The sequence below is a fragment of the Esox lucius genome, chromosome 20 (genome assembly GCF_011004845.1).
Source record: "Esox lucius isolate fEsoLuc1 chromosome 20, fEsoLuc1.pri, whole genome shotgun sequence".
Lineage (NCBI taxonomy): Eukaryota > Metazoa > Chordata > Actinopteri > Esociformes > Esocidae > Esox > Esox lucius.
Window position 1 is genome coordinate 10,105,643 of NC_047588.1, and position 24,010 is coordinate 10,129,652.

Here is a 24,010-nt window from a genome sequence, read left to right on the forward strand (position 1 = left end):
TTTTTGTCTTTAGCCCAGGCGAGACGCTTCTGACGCTGTGTCTTGTTCAAGAGGGACTTGACACAAGGAATGCGACAGCTGAAACCCATGTATTGAATACGTCTGTGCGTGGTGGTTCTTGAAGCACTGACTCCAGCTGCAGTCCACTCTTTGTGAATCTCCCCCACATTTTTGAATGGGTTTTGTTTCACAATCCTCTCCAGGGTGCGGTTATCCCTATTTCTTGTACACTTTTTTCTACCACATCTTTTCCTTCCCTTCGTCTCTCTATTAATGTGCTTGGACACAGAGCTCTGTGAACAGCCAGCCTCTTTAGCTATGTCTTGCCCTCCTTGTGCAAGGTGTCAATGGTCGTCTTTTGGACAGCTGTCAAGTCAGCAGTCTTCCCCATGATTGTGTTGCCTACAGAACTAGACTGAGAGACCATTTAAAGGCATTTGCATGTGTTTTGGGTTTATTAGCTGATTAGAGTGTGGCACCAGGTGTCTACAATATTGAACCTTTTCACAATATTCAAATTTTCTGAGATACTGAATTTGGGTTTTTTATTAGTTGTCAGTTATAATAATCAAAATTAAAAGAAATAAACACTTGGAATCTATCAGTATGTGTGGAATGAATGCATATTTTATTCAAGTTTCACTTTTTGAATGGAATTACTGAAATAAATCAACTTTTTGATGATATTCTAATTTTATGACCAGCACCTGTATACCCAGTAGAACTAGACATATATATACTGTGTATACACTGTGTATATATATATATGTATATATATATATATATATATATATATATATATATATATATATATATATATATAATGTATTGACATGGATTTATAATACAGTCTGTGGTCATCACTCCTGCCACCTTGTCTTAAATACTCTTTCTCTCTCTCGTCTATGCCATCTCACATGAAACATTGTATAGGCCCCTTTTTCCATGACACTCTTACTACTGTGCTAAAATTGCAGACTTGTGAAGGTGTGAACTATAGCTGTCTCCGGGCGGTCATCTCTGTAGAGACAGATTGTCCTGATAATTGTATCCGGGCAGGGAGGAGTAGAGCTATAAACTAGTAACACCTTCTATCAAAGGCTTCAGAGGAGACGCCAAATTGTCTCAACAGCAGTGCAGTTTGTCACTTCAACAGGCGTCTTGTAGCTGTAGTAAAGAAATTGATTGAAAAATGAAGGTGAAACACACACATGAAACACACACATTTCTTCTAATTACTTTGTATTTAGTGTCTTATGTTGACTATATGTGACTATACACAAGACTATTAATGGTTTTGTGACCCATCCACTGAAATGACTTGTCAAGGTATGAACTATAACTCTCAAAACTTCTTCAAACGTCTTTGTGTTTTATTGTACCTATTTTTTTCTCAACTGTGGTCTGCTTTTCTGGACACTGCATAGGACACAAATAGCTGCGTGTGTGCGTGTGCTTACGCATTTGCGTGTGTGTGTGTGTGTGTGAAAGATCGGCATGTTCAGCATGGACTACAAGGTCAGGGCATGGACAACGTTCACATTATGAGTGCTTTTGAGGTCACAGCACTTAGTCCTACCTGAAGCATTATATCATACTGCTCCGGAAAAAATTAAGAGACCACTGCACCTTTTTCTTTCCTTTTCAAAAAGTTGAGTGAGGAACAGAAGTGTTCAATTTGCAGTGGTCTCTTAATTTTAACCCTTTTGTTCCTCACTCAAAACCTTCCATTTCAACTTTTTTGGAAAGGAAAGAAAAAGGTGCAGTGGTCTCTTAATTGTTTCCAGAGCTGCAATTTTCTTACGGGAGGGATCACCCCAATTCTCTGATAATATAGTCGCTATGGTTTTGGTCCCTGTTACCACAGTTCATTTGAGAGTTGCCTTTATAAAGACAACAGACAACAAGTTCAGAACACAACACTGCTACACCCCTGATACATGATAAGCCCCTCCTCCCTTCTCATTTACAAAAATAATGTCCAGCTGCTGATTGTCCACCTTCAGTGAGACAGTGCTCTGTCTGCAGCCGGCGGTTCTGTGCGCGTCCCCCACGGAGTAGACGCTACAGCTGTTGCTTTCGCCTAAGTGATTGGCCGAGGACGTGTCTGGGTCTCTCTCGGCACACCTCTGGAAGCCCCCCAGCCCCTTACACGTGCTTTCCAATAGTCGCATCAGCGCCGTTCTCAGCTCCTGGCAGCGCAGGGCGTACAGCAGCGGGTTGACGGCTGAGTTGATCAGGCACAGGGTGCTACAGAAGGCAAAGGCCCGCTGTTGGGTGCGTGTGAGCACCACCGAGACATCCGCCAACATGAAGGACAGCACCGGTAGCCAGCAGCCCGCCAGAATGAGCAGGATCAGGCCCAGGGTGCGCGCCAGGCGGATGTCCATCCGCATGCGGGCTTGTCCGCCCGCAGACGCCGCCTGGAGGCCTGTCATGGATGCCTCGTGCCGATTGGCCCTCCACAGGATCAGGGCGTAGGCGCTCATGATGAGTAACAGCAGGATCAGGATGAAGGTGGCCCAGCAGCCCAGATAGAGGGGGTCAATGTACGGGAAGAGGCGCAAGCAGGGTTTACTGTGCCAGGTGAAGCATTCCCAGCCCAGGAAAGGGAGGAAAGAGATGAGGACGGTGGCACTCCACAGCACCAGGAGAGCCAGCAGGGCTCGCCGATGCGTCAGCATCACCTTGTAGCGTGACGCCCGGTAGATGCACAGGTAGCGGTCGAGAGCCGTCAGGAAAAGGCTGCCCACCGAGCCGGTGAAAGCCATCGTCACTCCGCCCAGCTTGAAGAGGTACGCTTTGCGGCTGTCGATCCGTTTGTACAGGTGGAAGTCCAAGAAGCTAACGGTGAAGAAGCAGCTGGCGAAGATGTCGGCAAGGGCCAGGCTGCCAATGAAGAGGTAGGAGGGTCTCCTGCGTAGGTTGGTGGCAGAGGCAATTACCGCCAACACCAGGATGTTCTCCAGGAAGGTGAAGGGCCCAGCCAGGAAACAGATGAAGCTGATGGCTTTCATCTCTGTATCATTCAAAATCATGTAGCAACTCAGGTTCACACAAGTAGTGCCTGTTGAGAATGACACAGGCATTAATATTCTCACGCCATTGATTAGCTTGTTTGTTTAATGTTTAATGTGGTGCTGGTTTATTCAAAGTGGTTTGAAATATTGTAAGACATACTATTCTAAAAAACATACCTTGGGTTGATGTGGGCGGGGTGCTGCCATTGCCTTTGGACATCATGGTCCTAACAGAGGTCTCCATCTCTTATAGGTCAGTTGTTAGCCTGTAGTTCTGTTTTGAGGGGCAAAGGGAAAATATGAGATGTATGAATATCGTTATCATTCTGTATGTGACCAAAACAAGTCATCAGACAGTAATAGGAGTGTCCACTGGATGGAGACATTTTCTCTGCTTGCTTAGACAAAACATTCTGGTTTGTCCCCATCATTTTTTTTGTTCGTCTTGCAATGGCAAAATCAAATGTCTCCACTCCCCTCCGTTTGTGCAATCATGTACACCTCTGCCATATGCAAAAGCTATAGATATATTATCGCATTATTTCACACCAAAGAACGGAGAGGGGCGTGTCTAATTATATGACGCACACATTCATATTTTCCTTGAACATCCCCCTGATGTAATGTAGCTGTTATCTTATCTTATCAACTTTGCTGTTAAATCTAGTGGAAAAACAGGAAACATTTGTTCATTTGAATTTCATGCATGTCTTATTTAAAACTGAAAGTATGTTTTCAAGTTGATGGGTTTATTGATCCTCTTGACACTCTCTCATTGCCTGCGGTTCTTCTGTGTGACAGCGGAAAGGCCCTTTGAGAGAGTTGGTAAACAAGGATCGATTATGCAAGGGCAGTCCCTAAATCCTTCAGGTGATTCAGATTTACATGGTAAAAAGAACAGCAATTGGCTTGTGAATGTCTTTGTTATGTGTTAATTACCGTCCTTAAATGCAGCGTTTAAAATGAAATACACCAAAAAACAGTGTCAGACTTTCTGTAGGAGGCACGGTAATAACAACCCCATCAGCAGCAACATAAATCTAGCTTTAGGTTTCTTTGAACTTCTGGCCCTCATTCGAAGTGTTTTGACTCCATGAAACAGTGAAAACCATCAAGAAATCCTTGTCCATTTTGGTTTGTGAGATTTCTTTCACCAACAGCTTTGAGTTACAGGTTGAGAGACGGGTTGCGGTGCTGCAAAAGTACAAAACAAGCTAATTTTGCCTTCCCCCCAAATGTATGCTTTGTTAGAGTCAGTGGTTTCAGAAAAAGCAGTAAGGAAATAGGTAAGAAATCTCACAAGTGTGATGTAAATTTCACCAATATGAATTTAAAAAATGAAATATGAAAAAGCTTTAAATATGGTTTAGGCATCATAAAATGTTTGGTTAAAGCAACAAAGTATCTCCGGGTGGATCCGTAATTACCAGTTTTCAGCAGTTCTGACTTTTGACAAAAAGTTGACAGTCAAAGTATTTTATTTATCAAATGTACCGAATGACACAGTGTCATTCTTGTGACATTGCACATGGCATTTATGCAGTAAGAATTTCCACCCAGCTTCCTGGATGCACTTTCAATCTTCTAAACTAGCAGGGAAGCTTATTCCTTAGAACTGTATTTTGGCCCGGTGCCAATGGCAAACCAAGAGGGGAAGGAGGCAAAGTGAGAACATGCTTCCTGATTTTTCACCCTCGTTTGGTGGCCCCTCTGTCAATGAAGGGTCTAAAGAGTTGTGATTAATCTGCCATAGGCCTGTCCTACTCAACAGCCCAGGTCCCCCTTTGCTTCTTTTCCCGCATGCTGAAGCTGATGGTACCCCGAAGTGACTTGGCCAAGCGGGTTTTGTTCAAGTTTAAACAAAAAAAGAAACAAATCTTCAGCACATTGAAAGAGGTGAGTTTCCAGTATGATGTTGTGGCTGCTGAGAAGATTGGATTCCTACGGAGTCTACCTTAGGACGAGAGTAAAAGTCACTGACACAGATCACGCTAGTACCCACTACTTTTAGCATATAATAACGTAATCTGTCTTATTGACCGTAGTTCCCATCCTCAGGGAGGATATTTCCTCTCTTCAAACAAGCAGTTTGAATTGTGCCCTGGTCAGAGTTTCAATGAAATCAGTACTGCATTTTTCCAGATCCTTAAGATAATTGGGCCTGTGCTTATGAACATGTAAGGGACGTCTTTGAGAGACCAGACAATGAAATCCATTTAAACAGTCCCATACTGAGACAATACAAGGATCCAGTCGATATGTTTATTCCTGTGCAGGAAGGAGAGTGTTTCGACAAGATGGATAGTTTTTCTCAGAGAAACCTGCCCTGGCATGGGGGGCTATATTCTTCTCTCCTCACCCCCTAACATGTAGTGTTCTGTTGTCCCAGAGGACAGATACAGAGATGATTGAAAAAGTACTCAAAAATAAAAGAGAAATCTCAACACACCACACTATTAGCTTAAAAGCTAATAGGAGACAGGTGACAGGATCCATTTTTATTGCCATATATTCTTAACCATTTACCATCCTAACAGTTTATTACAAGCACAGTAACACTTTTTTTTCAAAACATTGGAATAGGTGTTTTGCTTTTAGTGATTTCAAACCAACCAAATAATTATCTTCAGTAGTCTTCTGAAAGATTTTCAGTTAAGTTTGTAGACAGTACCAACATCGTTATATTACTAGTGTAGCTTCAATTCTCATGTTTTTATTAACTAAACAGCAATGACAAAAGGCGATAGCCCATATAAGAGGTACAGAGTAAAAACATTAATCTCAACCATGTTTACAACTACCATCAGAGACAACCACATGTTATTATTGGTACTGGTTTAAGTTCATAATGACACTGACCCAAATAAGGGCCCTAATACTTTCTATAGTAAACTAGTAAAGTGCATTGCTATATTTCATGTAAAAGCACTGGTTCCGATCCCAGTGCAAATACTAGTTAACAAATGTCACAAGTTGACGTTTCTCTCTTTACTCACACAAACCAGCAGTCAGTTTGGGATACAATTTAGAATTCATGAGCAGTATAGAACCCCATAGCTACTGTAAAATATGGGAAGTAGATCTTTATCTTCAAGGGTCTGTTTGGATTCCACTATTCCTGGAGCTTTTGTAAACCTCAAAGGATGGAATTTACCTGAGGTTGTCAAAGGCTCAGTGCCAAGATCCATGTAGGAGGAGCATGGAGGAGGACCATTATTCTACACTGGAAAATGACAACTCTATACCTGAGTTGGTAATAACAGTTTTGGCTGATCTTTAGTAAGGGTGCAAAGCATTTCAGAGGTGACTGCATTATGTTTTATGGAAAGAAATCTATTGAAATAAATGTGTATGCCCTTTAATGGGACAACTTTTTGTATAAAAATTAAGGAAGCTAAAAAAATAAGAGGTATAATTTTGAGAGAAGCGATTATAAACCCCATCACATGTAGTAGATACTTACACTGCTGTTCAAAAGTTTGGGGTCACAAGGGAAATGTCCAGAAATACAGTGTAGACATTGTTCATGTTGTAAATGACTGTTGTAGCTGGAAACAGCAGATTTCTAATAGGATATCTACATATGCGTACAGATGCCCATTATCAGCAACCATCAGTCCTATGTTCCAATGGCACGTTGTTTGCTAATCCATCATTTTAAAAGACTAATTGATCATTAGAAAACCCTTTTGCGATTATGTTAGCACAGTTGGAAACTGTTGTGCTTATTAAAAAAGCCATAAAACTGTCCTTCTTTAGTATCTTCAAGGTCAGCATTTTTAGATTTGATTACAGGCTCAAACTGTCCTTCTTCAGTATCTTCAAGGTCAGCATTTTTAGATTTGTTTACAGGCTCAAAATGGCTAGAAACAAAGAACTTTCTTCTGAAACTCATGAGTCTATTCTTGTTCTGAAATTAAGGCTATTCCATGTGAGAAATTATCAAGAAACTGAAGATCTCGTACAGCGATGTGTATTACTACCTTAACAGAACAGTGTAGAAGAGGAGTGGGAGGCCCCTGTGCACAACTGAGCAAGAGGACAAATACAGAGTGTCTAGTTTGAGAAACAGACCCCTCACAGGTTCTCAACTGGCAGCTTCATTAAATAATACACCCAAAACACCAGTCTTAATGTCAACAATGAAGAGGGGACTCTAGGATGCTGGTCATCTAGGCAAAGAAAAAGCCATATCTCAGACTGGCCAATAAAAAGAAAAGATGGGCAAAAGAACACAGACACTGGACAAAGGAAGATTGGAAAAAAGAAGTGTTTGGTCCGAAGTTTGAGGTGTTTGGAAAACCAATTAAAAGATGCTGGAGGAGTAATATATCAAGCATGATGGAGGCAATGTGAGAGTGGGACATTTGTACAAGGTAAAAGGGATCTTGAAGAAGGAAGGCCATCACTCCATTTTGTAATGCCATGCCATACCCTGTGGACAGTGCTTGATTGGAGGCAATTTCCTTCTACAACAGGACAATGACCCAAAGCACAGCTCCAAACTATTCCCAATATACCACAGCTAGTAGATATGTCCAGGACTCTTGCAATGCATTGTGCCTAAGCTCATTGCCGTCATATATATAATCAAGTAATATATTCATTAGCTGTAATAGGACACCTGTTGTTTGGGTTAAATGCCTTACTCAGGGACTGAACAATAGATTTTGAACCTTGCCATATTGGGATACCAATCATCAATCAATCAAAGTTGTTTATATCGCTCCTTTTTACATCAGCAGTTGTCACAAAGTATTTTTTTAAAACACCAACCCTGAAACCCCAAGGAGAAAGCAACAAAAGTGTTAAAACACATGGCTAGGAAAAACTCACTAAAAGGGGCTGACATTTAGGAAGAAACCTAGAGGGGAGCCAGGCTTGGAAAGGTGACCAGTCCTCTTCTGGCAGTGCCGGGTGAATCTTTTTTAATAGTACAATAAATGCTCTAAGTTGGACCAGTCCTGTTCTGGCTTACGTCAATGACAATTTGCCATTTATCCTACAATTTCTATTGATCTGTGTCCCAGTTATGATTTTTATGTGTGCAAGTCTAACAGTGAGGGGGAAAAAGCATTTGATCCCATGCTGATTTTGTATGTTTGCCCACTGACAAGGAAATGATCAGTCTATAATTTAATGGTAGGTTTATTTGAACGGTGAGAGACAGAATAACAACAACAAAATTCCAGGACAACCCAGGTCAAAAATGTTATACATTTATTTGCATTTTAATGAGGGAAATAAGTATTTGACCCCTCTGCAAAACATGACTTAGTACTTGGTGGAAAAACCCTTCTTGTAGTTGGCCACCAGGTTTGCACACATCTCAGGAGGGATTTTGTCCCACTCCTCTTTGCAGATTTTCTCCAAGTCATTAAGTTTTCAAGGCTGACTCCCTCCACAGATTTTCTATGGGATTAAGGTCTGGAGACTGGCTAGGTCACTCCAGGACCTTAATGTGCTTCTTCTTGAGCCATCCTTTGTTGCCTTGGCCATGTGTTTTGGGTCATTGTCATGCTGGAAAACCCATCCACGACCCATTTTCAATGCCCTGGCTGAGGGAAGGAGGTTCTCACCCAAGATTTGACGATACATGGCCCCGTCCATCATCCCTTTGATGCAGTGAAGTGAAGTCCTGTCCCCTTAGCAGAAAAACACCCCCAAAGCATAATGTTTCCACCTCCATGTTTGGCCTGTACATGTGCTTGCTTGAGCAGGGGGACCTTGTGGGCGCTGCAGAATTTCAGTCCTTCACAGCATAGTGTGTTACCAATTGTTTTCTTTGTGACTATGGTCCCAGCTGCCTTGAGATCATTAACTAGATCCTCCCGTGTAGTTCTGGGCTGATTCCTCACTGTTCTCATGATCATTGCAATTCCACGAGGTGAGATCTTGCATGGAGCCCCAGACTGATGGAGATTGACAGTTATTTTGTGACAGTTATACTGTTGTCACCTTCTCACCAAGCTGCTTGGCGATGGTCTTATAGCCCATTCCAGCCTTGTGTAGGTCTACAATCTTGTCCTTGACATCCTTAGACAGCTCTTTGGTCTTGGCCATGGTGGAGACTTTGGAATCTGATTGATTGCTTCTGTGAACATGTGTCTTTTATAAAGGTAACAAGCTGAAATTACAAGAGATTAGGAGCACTCCCTAATGTCAGTTCGTTACCTGTATAAAAGACACCCGATTAAGAGGGGATCAAATACTTATTTCTTTCATTAAAATGTATACCATTTTTGACATGCATTTTTGTTGTTTTTTTGTTGTTATTCTTTTTTCCCTCACTGTACCTGCCTCACTAAACCAAACAGAGGTGCTGCCAATTTCTTACAAACGTAAAATGGATTTACCTGCAAAAGGGTGAACACCAGTGCATTTTTTAACAATAGACAAAGTCCTCATGTTTTCCTCAGACCTGCCTGCCTTTTCCATAAAGTCTTTTGAATGTCTCATTTCAAAATTATGCTTTACATTTGAGGTCTGACACTGATTTCAGTAAAACAAATCTGTATTCTTCATATCAAGTAGCAATAAATGAGCTGACATTTTGTTCACTTCTGATGCCATTTTGTTTCTGAAAGAAGTCTTGCAAGCTGCTCATCAGCACAGTTTAGTTTTGAATTTAGCTGGATAGGAAAAGGTACTTTGAGCGGAAGCAGTTGCTGCAACATCATGTCATCATTGGCTAATCAAGATTGAACTTGTGTGGGAACTACAACTTTGCGATGAAATCCAATGCTATTTTGATCTTGAAAATAACTTTTGAAATTAATTTTACAAAATAATACAAACAATTAGTAAGCAATAATATATATATATATATAATTGCCTACTTATCTTTTACATTTTTATTTTGTCAAATTAATTTATAAAATGTAAATAAATATATATATTTATAAACTTTTTATGCAAGAAATTCCTTTGCACCCCAATTTTGGCGCACATGCCTTAGGTTGCTGACCCCTGAATTAGAACAGAAAAATAATATATTTGCACTAATTTATCTTCTGCATTTTATCCAAATTAATTGAATTCCATCTGTAAACTTTTTGGTTACTATTCAGATCCTCTTGAACCTGGGTTACAGAAAGAGTGAGCTACTGTTGTACATGCCTACGTATTTAATTAGAGGGGTAACTACACATTAAAAACGCAAATACTGTATGGTTTAGTTTAGTTATTGTTACGAACTTCGATCATCCAATTGTTGTTTTTTCCAGTAGGAAAAACATGAATAGAAAATCAATAAATATGTGTTTCAAAGGTAGGCAAACTATGAGCCTGTTTGAACAGACTTAGGTTGGCCTTATTGAGTGACCGTCAGATGGGTTTTTTGCTTTTAGAGCCTTCCGATTGAAACATCAGATGATTCAACAGGGCACACAGGACACCATTCCTTCGCTAAATTAAAGTACACTCAATTCTCCACTCCACCAACTGCAGAAATTGCACATTCATACGCAGCCAAATGTCACGTTTTCAACATTGCAACTGCACCTTGTTTATTCACATTTTATTTGGTTTGGAATCATGAAGAAATAATTATTTGTCATGGATATTTCTCTGCTTTATGAAATTGTATTGTAAAAAAAAATTGGAAGTAAGTTAATTTTCACAGAGATCATTCTTTAATTTTGAGTGACAATATTTCTGATTGTGCTTAAGGGGGATGACAGTCGAATGCGCTGTGCTTATCACATCGCCGCCAGCTTGCTCTCTCCTTTGTGCAGACCGGCACCACATAGTTGGGCTGGCTGAGCACAGTAGTCTTCCATTCCTAAAGGACCACTCATACACCTTTTACTAATACATCGCATCAATAACAATAACTAATGGACTCAAATTTTAATATGCTATTTACAGACTACATACAAGATAAACACATTGATTCAACGTAAGTCAACAAGCTAATTTTGTTTTAGCAAACTTAAAATGTGTGCGTGTGGACATTTTGCTGAGCAAACACAATCCTATTGTTTTTGGGTGCCTTACATTTGTTTCAGATCAATTTTTTTTTTTTTACATTGCATTCTGTACACAGAAGCAGTGGGTTAACTGTAATCACACATTTTAAAAAGCTGTGTGTCATCTGAATTGTGAAACCGTAATGAGGAAACAATTCACTTATTACTTAGTGAATTACCATAAAAAGACATTTCATAACAAGCCATGATGTACCAATTTAAAAAAGACATTTCATAACAAGCCATGATGTACCAATTTAAATTTAGTGACACTGACAACAGACTGAAAACAGCTGACTCTTTATCCAATCAAAAAATTACAAAGATGTCTTTATGCTTCAGGACCTGAAGGATTATGCCGTCACATGCAGCATTTCCCTAGTACTGGTTTTAGTTTCAAACACAGTTGTTTTACTAATTACATTTTGCATTTGTTGCTTAGAAACCAGAATGTTAAAAAGGGCAAGAGTGCAGGTGCTTACCTTGTGTGGAGGGTTTCCCGTCCGTTCTGTTGTGGTGCAGGCGGACACGGAGCAAACTAATGCCACTGTGTGACTGAGATCTACTGCACTGCCCACAATCACTGAGTGAGTAAGCGATTGAGGAAGGGAGAGAGTGAGTGAGGGTGAGGAAAAGAAAGTGAGAAGGGAGGGAGAGAGAACAAGATAGAGGCGGAGGGAAATGGAGTGAGAGAGAGAGACAGAGAGAGAGGCTGATATCTGGTTTAGATAGCAATACTGATGAAGGATGGGTGACCATATATTTGCCACCTAAGTGAGATTGTCAGAAGTACATCGTTCAATGTTACTTTCCCATGTTTAATTTGTGCAAACGCCACCAGTTGTGATGGCCCACAGGTCATGATGAGACGCCATAGGACGTCATTGCTGTGTAATGCCCTAATGTTCTCCTAACATATGCAGTTCCCGAATGTCCCACTACATCATCCAAAGACATCCACATATGGACAGAGAGGCTACACCTAATCTCTCTAACCTCACCTTTCCTCACCATGTATTATTAAAAAAAGAGACCGTTTGAAGGTGGGAGTATATTTCTTTTCTAACTGACAGCTAAGAAATGCCTCATAAGAGGAACAAAATTGTGTTTTTCACATTGTGGCTGATAAACTTTCTAACCAGCTAGTCAAACTATTTTTCAGTAGATGGATGGTACCATTATTTTTGTTACCACAAGAGCTAAAAACTGAATATGGACAGTTTTTGCTCCTTCCTTGTGATAGAATTGCATCAAGGCTTCACTGCAGTTCAATTCCCTCAACCATTTCAATCTTGATTAGTCAATAACGATATGATGTTGCAAAAATTGTTTCCTAAATTCAAAACTAAACTGTGCTGACAAGCTCTTACATTGCTAGCAGCTGGCAAACCTTTCATTGTTTCACAAGAGAAAAAAAGTCAGCTCATTTATTGCTGCTTAGACTAGTCAATGTCAGATCTTAAGTGTTCACTCTTATTTTGTGACAAGACATGAGAAAATGTTACTGATGTGGATTACATCAAGGAGGTTTCCTCAGGAGTTCCTCAAGACTTTGTTGCCTAAGACACAATCCTCTCAAACAAACTACACCTGTGTTTAGTGTGGCTCTTGATAAGAATATGAATGTAAATGGCATTCCACATATAGCATTTGTTTGGAGGTCTTGATAAATCCAACTGAATAAAATACTAACATCAATCAATCAATACCATTACTAAGCATCTTTACAAAGCAAAACCAATTAGGCCTAGTAAAGCCAAGTAACAGGTGCATTAAACACATCATTTTCCTTCCCTCAGCCCTCTGGTGCATGAAAACAATGGTTAAAATAACAAGTTGCCTGTAAATGAAAATCTCCACATGCCCTTCAAATATCCGTGCTGGATTCATAATGGTGGAGGTTGCCTTATGACCCGTCCTTCATGCATTGTAGGTAGCTAGACCTGGATCTATTGGGTGGAGCTCTGGGCCAATACATTTGCGTTGCCTCGGTTTGGTTTAGCCAGGCAGGCAGTTAGACATGAGCAAATGAAAATCATGACTGGCACACAGATCAGTAGAAATTAGAGGATGAATAGTAAACCTACACACAGATCAGTAGAAATTAGAGGATAAATAGTAAACTGGCACACAGACCAGTCTGCAGGAAAAAGGTTGCTTTCCAAAAAAGCAGGGACACTGCATAAAATGCTAATAAAAATAGAATGCATTAATCCCTATATTTAACTGAAAATAGTAAAAAGACAACATATCAAACGTTCAAACTGATATGTTATTGTTTTTGGAAAAATACATGCCCATTTTGTATTTGATGCATCACCTCTCATTTGACAATACTTTGTAAGCATTTAGGAACTGAGGAGACCAATTGCTGTTGTTTTGAAAGTAAAATGTACTACTGCTGGATATAGGATTGTAGCTGCTTAACAGTTTGGTGTCTCCTTTGTCGTATTGTTAATTTCATAATGCGCCAACTGTTTTCAATGGGTGACAGGTCTGGACTGCAGGCAGGTATGTTTAGCACCCAGACTCTTTGACTACAGATCCATGCTGTTGTAATATGTGCAGAATGTGGTTTGACATTGTCTTGCTGAAGTAAGCAAGCTGTTCCCTGAAAAAGACGTCATCTGGATGGCAGCATATGTTGCTCCAAAACATGTATATATTGTTCAGCATTAATCATGCCTTCACAGATGTGCAAGTCATCCATCCCATGTGCACTAATGCACCTCCATACCAACACGAATGCTGGCTTTTGAACTGTGCGCTGATAACAAGCTGGATGGTTCATATCCTTTAGTGCAGAGGACGCTGCATCCATGATTCCCAAAAATAAATTCTAATTTTGATTTGTCAGACCACAGGACAGTTTCCCACTTCTCCATTCTTAAATGAGCTCAGGCCAAGAGAAGGCAGCAGTGGTTCTGGATCTTGTTTATAAAGTGAGGCAAAACATATTTGATCCCCTGCTGATTTTTTATGTTTGCCCACTGACAAAGAAATTATCAGTCTATAATTTTAATGGTAAGTTTATTTGAATAACACTGAATAACAACAAAAAAATTCCAGGACAACCCAGGTCAAAAATGTTATACATTTATTTGCATTTTAATGAGGGAAATAAGTATTTGACCCCTCTGCAAAACATGACTTAGTACTTGGTGGCAAAACCCTTGTTGGCAATCACAGAGGTCAGACGTTTCTTGTAGTTGGCCACCAGGTTTGCACACATCTCAGGAGGGATTTTGTCCCACTCCTCTTTGCAGATTTTCTCCAAGTCATTAGGTTTTCAAGGCTGACTCCCTCCACAGATTTTCTATGGGATTAAGGTCTGGAGACTGGCTAGGTCACTCCAGGACCTTAATGTGCTTCTTCTTGAGCCATCCTTTGTTGCCTTGGCCATGTGTTTTGGGTCATTGTCATGCTGGAAAACCCATCCACGACCCATTTTCAATTCCCTGGCTGAGGGAAGGAGGTTCTCACCCAAGATTTGACGATACATGGCCCCGTCCGTCATCCCTTTGATGCAGTGAAGTGAAGTCCTGTCCCCTTAGCAGAAAAACACCCCCAAAGCATAATGTTTCCACCTCCATGTTTGACGGTGGGGATGGTGTTCTTTGGGTCATAGGCAGCATTCCTCCTCCTCCAAACACAGTGAGTTGAGTTGATGTCAAAGATCTTGATTTTGGTCTGATCTGACCACAACACTTTCACCCATTTCTCCTCTGAATCATTCAGATGTTCATTGGCAAACTTCAGACGAGCCTGTAAATGTGCTTCCTTGAGCAGGGGGAACTTGCGGGCGCTGCCAGATTTCAGTCCTTCACGGTATAGTGTGTTACCAGTTGTTTTCTTGGTGACTATGGTCCCAGCTGCCTTGAGATCATTGACAAGATCCTCCCGTGTAGTTCTGGGCTGATTCCTCAACGTTCTCATGATCATTGCAATTCCACAAGGTGAGATCTTGAATGGAGTCCCAGACCAAGGGAGATTGACAGTTCTTTTGTGTTTCTTCCATTTGCGAATAATCGCACCAAATGTTGTCACCTTCTCACCAAGCTGCTTGGCGATGGTCTCGTAGCCCATTCCAGCCTTGTGTAGGTCTACAATCTTGTCCCTGACATCCTTGGACAGCTTTTGGTCTTGGGCATGGTGGAGAGTTTGGAATCTGATTGATTTGATTGCTTCTGTGGACATGTGTCTTTTATACAGGTAACAAGCTGAAATTAGGAGCACTCCCTTTAAGAGTGTGCTCCTAATCTCAGCTTGTTACCTGTATAAAAGACACCTGGGAGCCAGTAATCTTTCTGATTGAGAGGGGATGAAATACTTATTTCTCTCATTAAAATGCATATCAATTTATAAAAATGTTGACATGCGTTTTTCTGTATTTTGTTGTTGTTATTCTAGCTCTCACTGTTCAAATAAACCTACCATTGAAATGATAGACTTATAATTTCTTTGTCAGTGGGCAAACATACAAAATCAGCAGCGGATCAAATACTTTTTTCCCTCACTGTATATGGTTTCTTCTTTGCATGATAGAGTTTTAACTTGCATTTGTAGATGCTGTGACGTACAATGTTCACAGACAATGGATTTGGGAAGTGTTCTTGTGACCATGCAGTGATTTCCACTACAGAATTGTGTTTTTAATGCAGTGCCGTCTGAGGGCCCGAAGATCATGGCCATAGTTTTTAGCCTTGTCTCTTGCATTCAGAGATTTCTCTGGATTTTCTGAAGCTTTTGATGATATTATGTACCATAGATAATGAGATCCCCTAACTCTGTGCAATTACATTGCAAAACGTTGTTCTTCAATTGTTGCACTATTTGCCTGCGCAATCTTTCACGGAGTGGTGAACCCCTCCCCATCCACACTTCTGACAGACCCATCCTCTCTGGAATGATCATGTAATACCCATTTATGTTATTGACCTGTCGCCAGTTGAACAAATTAGTGTGATATTTTACCAGGTTTAGTTTTATAGCATTACACAAATTTTCCAGTCTTTTGTTGCCTCTCTCCCAAATTGTTTGAAACACGTTTTAGTGGAATCAAATCAATGTCTCAGTTTCAACATTTGATATGTTGTCTTTGTACTATTTTCTATTGAAAATAGGGTTTAAATGATTTGCACATCATTGCATTCTGTTTTTATATACATTTTACACAGCGTCCCAACTATCAATCTGAGTCTGTAGGGGAAATGGTGTGACTGATGTGAGCAGACTTTTGTTTTATAATGTTGCCTTAATATAAGAAATTAACAAAACCCCATAGAGAATATTGTTTTAGCTCATCTAAATTAATACATTTTTCTTTAGGACATAATAATTCAATTTAAGTCTGAAACGCTATTCTAATCAGGTTACAAGAGCTGATATATCCGTGGGCGATGGAAAATAAAACATGCTATTCTAACTTTAAAACAGATTCAGCTATGACATACAATTAACTTAACCCATGTGGACACACATAAGTAGGTTATGGAAACATGGAACACAGTTGGACTGGAGATGTTGTGGTCTGGCTCGGCCCACCGGGTGACTGTGTCTGGTGTAGCAGCAGCATGCTGTCCTCCTCACTGCCTCAACCGTTACCTGATTGAGTTGACGGGGATGATGGAGGGAATCAGATTACCGGCAGACAACTAAGATCCTCCACTTTATCATTTATGTCATTGTCAGGACCAGAAGCACCTTGATTTGAAGGATTGTACATGTTATACAACAGGCTAGAGTAGTCTCAGAATCTGGAACTGTGAATAGATTGTACATGTTATACAACAGGCTAGAGTAGTCTCAGAATCTGGAACTGTGAATAGATGGAACATGTTATACAACAGGCTAGAGTAGTCTCAGAATCTGGAACTGTGAATAGATTGTACATGTTATACAACAGGCTAGAGTAGTCTCAGAATCTGGAACTGTGAATAGATTGTACATGTTATACAACAGGCTAGAGTAGTCTCAGAATCTGGAACTGTGAATAGATTGTACATGTTATACAACAGGCTAGAGTAGTCTCAGAATCTGGAACTGTGAATAGATTGTACATGTTATACAACAGGCTAGAGTAGTCTCAGAATCTGGAACTGTGAATAGATTGTACATGTTATACAACAGGCTAGAGTAGTCTCAGAATCTGGTACTGTGAATAGATTGTAAATGTTATACAACAGGCTAGAGTAGTCTCAGAATCTGGAAATGTGAATAGATTGTACATTCCTCCTATATCTTCAGTGACCAAAGGCTTCAGATCAAGATTCCTACTTTTATGGCCAAATGGCCAGGGTCAAATCACTATTTTAATGCACAGGCTAACATGAGCTGCAGCCCAGAGAGCTCAGCTGGGCGTGGGCTCCAGACTCATAATAAATTGCTGATTTGCTTACAACAAATGACGTAATGTACAATGCAAGTCTGTTGGTTTTCCTATCTGCTCAGATCCATTCATAGTCATCATTAATTCTACACTCACTAATGCTGGTTGTGATGTTTTTTTCTCGACTGCGGGGAAAGTGTATAAACCCTCCGTCCCAAAATAGGCTGAGTGTAAGAGGGAGATTCTATTACATTTTTTAAGAGGACAATACAGTGTGCAGTATATTGTACATTATACTCTTCCAACATGTTCCCCAGTCAGGTGAGTTTCACAATATGACTTATGTGACGTGTTGCCTGTATTTATGATCCACAGTTTAGGCCAGCATTCCTCTTGCCTGGCAGCCAGTCAAATATGGCCATTTGACATTTTCAGTCCTGTGTGATCTAGAAGAATCTCCCAAGGACCTAGTTTCCATACATAGCATCTGGCATGTTGAGACCAACCTTTGCAAGGACTGGCCAGAGCGGGGTGTGTATACTCTGTTTAGTCACTTGAGATGTTAGTTCACAGACAGGCAAAATGTTGCAACAACACTTTTTGCAGTGATAAGACATGGGTAAGCGTGATGTTGTTAGCTGGATATGAAGTTGGTTGGACTTCATAACTTTTACAATGGCGTTTATTTTTGTTTCTTGATTATTACAGCACGACATATAACAGTGATGTTCTATGTGAAATATGGAAACTGAAATCAGATACAGACGAGACTGATTTACTGTCCCCTTGAAGGTTTCTTATTTGATGTCTGGTCTGAAGTGCTGCTCTTGTTTCGGAAAGCAAAAAGCTATCATCCTGTAATTGTGTAAAATGAGGGCAGATCTCTTTACGTTTCCTGAAATAAACCACCACTGTCAGATGGCTAGGAGACCTCCATGGCAATGGCAAATGCAATTACTTCAAATGAACCAGACACTGTGTATGAATAGAGAGTCAAATATCAGAGAGGACGCCACACGTTGAATCCAGGTGATAAAGCAAGATTGGAACAGTTAATATATCCGGTCTAGTGTCATATTTTGACTTGCACTATTGTTATTCTGTAACAGCTATTGTTATTTATATCAGGTAAAACTGGTCATGTTGTAACTGGGTCAGGTTCAGTTGGGGATGGAAGACTGAGAGAACCTGAAACACAAATAAGGTGTGATGAAATAGTAGTAATGTCAGGTTGATACTGGCAGTGACTGAAGTAGGGGCTGTGGCTATGTGAGTTGATTTTAACACGTAACAGCTGGCCAAACAGCCTTCCCCTTCTTTCATAATGGCCTGAAGAGCAAATCATTCCCCAGGCATAACCAATTCAAAACAACAAAGTCTGATTGGCAATGGAAGGCCAAGCACTGTCCTCAAACACAATCCCAGCTACCTGGATGGGTCAGAATGGAGAACAGCTCTTCCTGCTGTTGTTGTTCATTTCCCCCAGTTTCAACAACTTTGTGTAGGTTTTGATCTATGTTGTCACACATCGTGAAACCTGACGACTGTGGGGGGGTTGAAATGGGCTCTTTAGTTAGTGAGTAACTTTGGAGTCATTGTCCAGACTGGTGAAACATTTAGCACCCAGTGCAGACGGTCGCAGCTACCCCCACCACTTTAACTAAAACCCACAAGTGAAGGAAAATCCTGTAAAAATAATTAAATCAAAAACGGAATAAAAACAGACGTTATGTTTTGGACCAGGTACGATGGCTGCTCCTAAGTTGCTGAACATTCTCAGTCCTTGTACACCTGAGTGATAGTAAATATTGTTTCTGTGAAAGATAGACTGATTCTCTTTATACATGGAGCCGGAAGGACTTCAGAACCAGACATCACAGCTTATTCCACACTAATAAACATTGAGGCAGATCTTTAGACTTCAGTAACCACATCTTGCTAATAAAAATAAAAAGTTTCACTCAAAGGGCCCTCACTCACCAGAAGACTTCACTAATCCCCTCCCCCGCCACTTCCTCTTACAAGACACATCACACTACCCACACGTTCTTCCTTAGAATCAAACTATTTTAATGCACAGGCTAACATGAGCTGCAGCCCAGAGAGCTCAGCTGGGCGTGGGCTCCAGACTCATAATAAATTGCTGATTTGCTTACAACAAATGACGTAATGTACAATGCAAGTCTGTTGGTTTTCCTATCTGCTCAGATCCATTCATAGTCATCATTAATTCTACACTCACTAATGCTGGTTGTGATGTTTTTTTCTCGACTGCGGGGAAAGTGTATAAACCCTCCGTCCCAAAATAGGCTGAGTGTAAGAGGGAGATTCTATTACATTTTTTAAGAGGACAATACAGTGTGCAGTATATTGTACATTATACTCTTTCAACATGTTCCCCAGTCAGGTGAGTTTCACAATATGACTTATGTGACGTGTTGCCTGTATTTATGATCCACAGTTTAGGCCAGCATTCCTCTTGCCTGGCAGCCAGTCAAATATGGCCATTTGACATTTTCAGTCCTGTGTGATCTAGAAGAATCTCCCAAGGACCTAGTTTCCATACATAGCATCTTTGTGTAGGTTTTGATCTATGTTGTCACACATCGTGAAACCTGACGACTGTGGGGGGGTTGAAATGGGCTCTTTAGTTAGTGAGTAACTTTGGAGTCATTGTCCAGACTGGTGAAACATTTAGCACCCAGTGCAGACGGTCGCAGCTACCCCCACCACTTTAACTAACACCCACAAGTGAAGGAAAATCCTGTAAAAATAATTAAATCAAAAACGGAATAAAAACAGACGTTATGTTTTGGACCAGGTACGATGGCTGCTCCTAAGTTGCTGAACATTCTCAGTCCTTGTACACCTGAGTGATAGTAAATATTGTTTCTGTGAAAGATAGACTGATTCTCTTTATACATGGAGCCGGAAGGACTTCAGAACCAGACATCACAGCTTATTCCACACTAATAAACATTGAGGCAGATCTTTAGACTTCAGTAACCACATCTTGCTAATAAAAATAAAAAGTTTCACTCAAAGGGCCCTCACTCACCAGAAGACTTCACTAATCCCCTCCCCCGCCACTTCCTCTTACAAGACACATCACACTACCCACACGTTCTTCCTTAGAATCAACAGACCTGTAGCACTTGCCTTGATCATTATGAACAAGTTTTACACCTAGTCATGTCCCATCTCAAAACCATCTCTAACGCCTTCCTCAACCCAGTGAAATTTGATAGAGCCAATGTGTGTGTTAAATATGCTATTAACACCGGCCTCCATGACACAGAACACTGCATCATGGGATGTATTGGAGCCACGTAAACGCTGTTACACACCTTTTAATTGTGAATTTACATTCCACTGTAGGCCATAACAGAATGGCACAACAAAAGTTGTGATTGCATACCCTTAGTTCTTAACTGTGTATTGCACCTTTAGCATCAATGACAGCGTGCAGTCTTATGTAATAGTTGTCTATGAGGTCCTGAATTCTTGCAGGTGGTAAGCTGCCCATTCGTCTTGGCAAAATGCCTCCAGGCCATGCAAAGTCGTTGGTCATCTTGCATGAAGTGCACGTTTGAGATCTCCCCCAAGTGGCTCAAGGATATTAAGGTCAGGAGACTGTGATGGCCACTCCAGAACCTTCACCTTTGTCTGCTTTAACCAATGGAGGGTCATTATGGCCTTGTGCTTAGGGTCATTGTCATGCTGGAAAGTCCAAGAGCGTCCCATTTGCAGCTTTTGCCATTATCTTCTGAAAACATGCTGCATTCATCTTGCCATCAATATTCACAAGATTCTCCATGCCTTTAGAGCTCACACACCCACAAAACATCCGTGACCCCTCTCCAAACATAATACTTATGGTTGTGACCATAAAGCTCTATTTTGGTATTGTCACTCCAAATTACAGTGTGCCAGAAGCTGAGGCATGTCAAGGTGTTGTCGGGTATATTGTAACCACTTTCTTGTGGCATTGGCGCAGTAAAAGCTTTAATCTGGCAACTCGACCATGCAGCTAATTGTTCAAGTATTGTTGTATTGTGCTCCTTGAAACAACCACACCAGAGCAGTCTGTATTTCTCCTGAGGTTACCTTTGGTTTTTCTTTGTATCCCGAACAATTCTTCTGGCAGTTTTGGTTGAAATATTTCTTGGTCTATCTGACCTTGGCTTGGTATCGAGAGATTCCTGAATTTTCCACTTCTTAATAAGTGATTGAAAAGTACTGACTGGCATTTGCAAGGCTTTGGATATCAATTTATATAATTTTCCATCTTTATAAAGTTCCATTACCTTGTTTTGCAGGACTTTTGACAGTTCTTTTCTGCTCCCAATGGCTCATTATCTAGCCAGCTCAGCGCATCCACGTGAGAGCTAACAAACTCATTGACTATTTATACACAGACACAAATTCCAATTTAAAAAGCCACAGGTGTGGGAAATGAACCTTTAATTGCCATTTTCACCTGTGTGTGTCACCTTGTGTGCCTGTAACAAGGCCGAACATTCAAGGGTATGTAAACATTTGATCAGGGCCATTTGGGTGATTTCTGTTATCATTATGACAACAACTACACTCACCTAAAGGATTATTAGTAACACCTGTTCAATTTCTCATTAATGCAATTATCTAATCAACCAATCACATGGCAGTTGCTTCAATGCATTTATGGGTGTGGTCCTGGTCAAAACAATCTCCTGAACTCCAAACTGAAAGAAATTGTTGATGCTAGAGGTCAGAGGAGAATGGGCCGACTGATTCAAGCTGATAGAAGAGCAACTTTGACTGAAATAACCACTCGTTACAACCAAGGTATGCAGCAAAGCATTTGTGAAGCCACAACACGCACAACCTTGAGGCGGATGGGCTACAACAGCAGAAGACCCCACCGGGTACCACTCATCTCCACTACAAATAGGAAAAAGAGGCTACAATTTGCACGAGCTCACCAAAATTGGACAGTTGAAGACTGGAAGAATGTTGCCTAGTCTGATGAGTCTCGATTTCTGTTTAGACATTCAGATGGTAGAGTCAGAATTTGGCGTAAACAGAATGAGAACATGGATCCATCATGCCTTGTTACCACTGTGCAGGCTGGTGGTGGTGGTGTAATGGTGTGGGGGATGTTTTCTTGGCACACTTTAGGCTCCTTAGTGCCAATTGGGCATCGTTTAAATGCCACGGCCTACCTGAGCATTGTTTCTGACCATGTCCATCCCTTTATGACCACCATGTACCCATCCTCTGATGGCTACTTCCAGCAGGATAATGCACCATGTCACAAAGCTGGAATAATTTCAAATTGGTTTCTTGAACATGACAATGAGTTCACTGTACTGAAATGGCCCCCACAGTCACCAGATCTCAACCCAATAGAGCATCTTTGGGATGTGGTGGAACGGGAGCTTCATGCCCTGGATGTGCATCCCACCAATCTCCATCAACTGCAAGATGCTATCCTATCAATATGGGCCAACATTTCTAAAGAATGCTTTCAGCACCTTGTTGAATCAATGCCACGTAGAATTAAGGCAGTTCTGAAGGCGAAAGGGGGTCAAACACAGTATTAGTATGGTGTTCCTAATAATCCTTTAGGTGAGTGTATATGATAATAAATGGCCTCATATGATCACTATCCTGTAATAAAAGACTGTTTTTTTTTGCATGAACAGTCATATTTTCTAAATCAATGCCAAAATGTTACAATTTCTGCCAGGCTATGCAATCTTATGAGCACAACTGTATATTATTAATAGACCTGCATGAACAGCAATCAAATGATACAGTTTAAAATGTAATGTTTTTTGGTTTATATTAATGATTGGTTGCCTAAAAACCCAGAGGAGTTTGTTTACCCACCTTATTTTTAACATGTGGACCCCTTTTCATCTCACTTTACACACAGACTTGAACCATGTGTGGGGGCAAAATACAAATGCATCCTCATCCTGGAATGTTTATCACTGCTCCAGTGTTTTTATATTTCTTTATTATTACCGTAATAGTGGAGATGGGTATTTTCAGGTTTGTAGCCATCATTTTATAGTCATTGCTTGATTTGTGAAGGTCAATAACCTTTTGTCTAATTTCATTTGTGTGTTTTCTGACCTTTCCCATGTTGATGGATGACTAAGGGAGTTTAGCCAGTGTGTCACTTCATATTTATACCCCAGTGAAACACGATGTGATTAATGACCACTATTTGATGTTGTTCATAAGATTGTCTAAAGGTGACAATAACTCTGTTAAGCATATTTTTTATTAAAAAACTATTTCTTGATAAATGTTTTTCTTAGTATATATATTTTTTAATTAAAAGTTAGATTCATATGACATCTTAGGTTCAAGATCAGAATCAGAAAGAGTTTTACTGCCAAGTAAGTTTCACAACAAGGAATTTGTTCTGGGCCGTTAGAGCAACAATTTATACAAAATAAATAAAAAACAATAATAACTGTAGACTGAGCATTAATAAATTACAAAGAAATATGTACGGTGCAAGATTTATCCAATTGAGGGTTACGTGTGTATGTGGGGAGTGGGCTATAGTCATGTTCATGAGGTCTACTGCTGTAGGAAAGAAACTGTTCTTGTGATGAGAGGTTTTGGTCCTCATAGACCTCAACCTTCTGCCTGAGGGGAGAGTTCTGAGTAGTTCATTTCCAGGGTGAGAGGGA

General features: G+C 40.5%; 1 protein-coding gene across 2 annotated transcripts; it reads right to left on the reverse strand.

Annotated features, from left to right (window-relative positions):
• Window positions 1–1,717: 1,717 nt before the first annotated feature.
• cnr2 (cannabinoid receptor 2) lies at window positions 1,718–11,604 on the reverse strand. Of its 2 annotated transcripts, XM_010885356.5 has the most exons (3): window positions 11,473–11,604; window positions 3,198–3,294; window positions 1,718–3,067 (listed from the first exon to the last, which is right to left on the reverse strand). In XM_010885356.5, exons 2-3 carry the CDS (start codon window positions 3,262–3,264, stop codon window positions 1,926–1,928), a joined length of 1,209 nt encoding a protein of 402 aa, XP_010883658.1. In that variant the 5' UTR covers window positions 3,265–3,294; window positions 11,473–11,604; the 3' UTR covers window positions 1,718–1,925. The 2 variants fall into 2 exon arrangements, with proteins under 2 accessions (XP_010883658.1, XP_012986989.1); XM_013131535.2 differs by lacking the exon at window positions 11,473–11,604 and having other exon boundaries at window positions 3,198–3,301.
• Window positions 11,605–24,010: the final 12,406 nt, after the last annotated feature.

Excerpts from the sequence above, each read along its gene's own strand:
- cnr2 (XM_010885356.5), bottom strand. The coding sequence starts at position 3,264 with ATGGAGACCTCTGTTAGGACCATGATGTCCAAAGGCAATGGCAGCACC. Across the intron at positions 3,068-3,197 it reads CCCGCCCACATCAACCCAAG|GCACTACTTGTGTGAACCTG; the intron begins GTATGTTTTTTA and ends CATTCTCAACAG.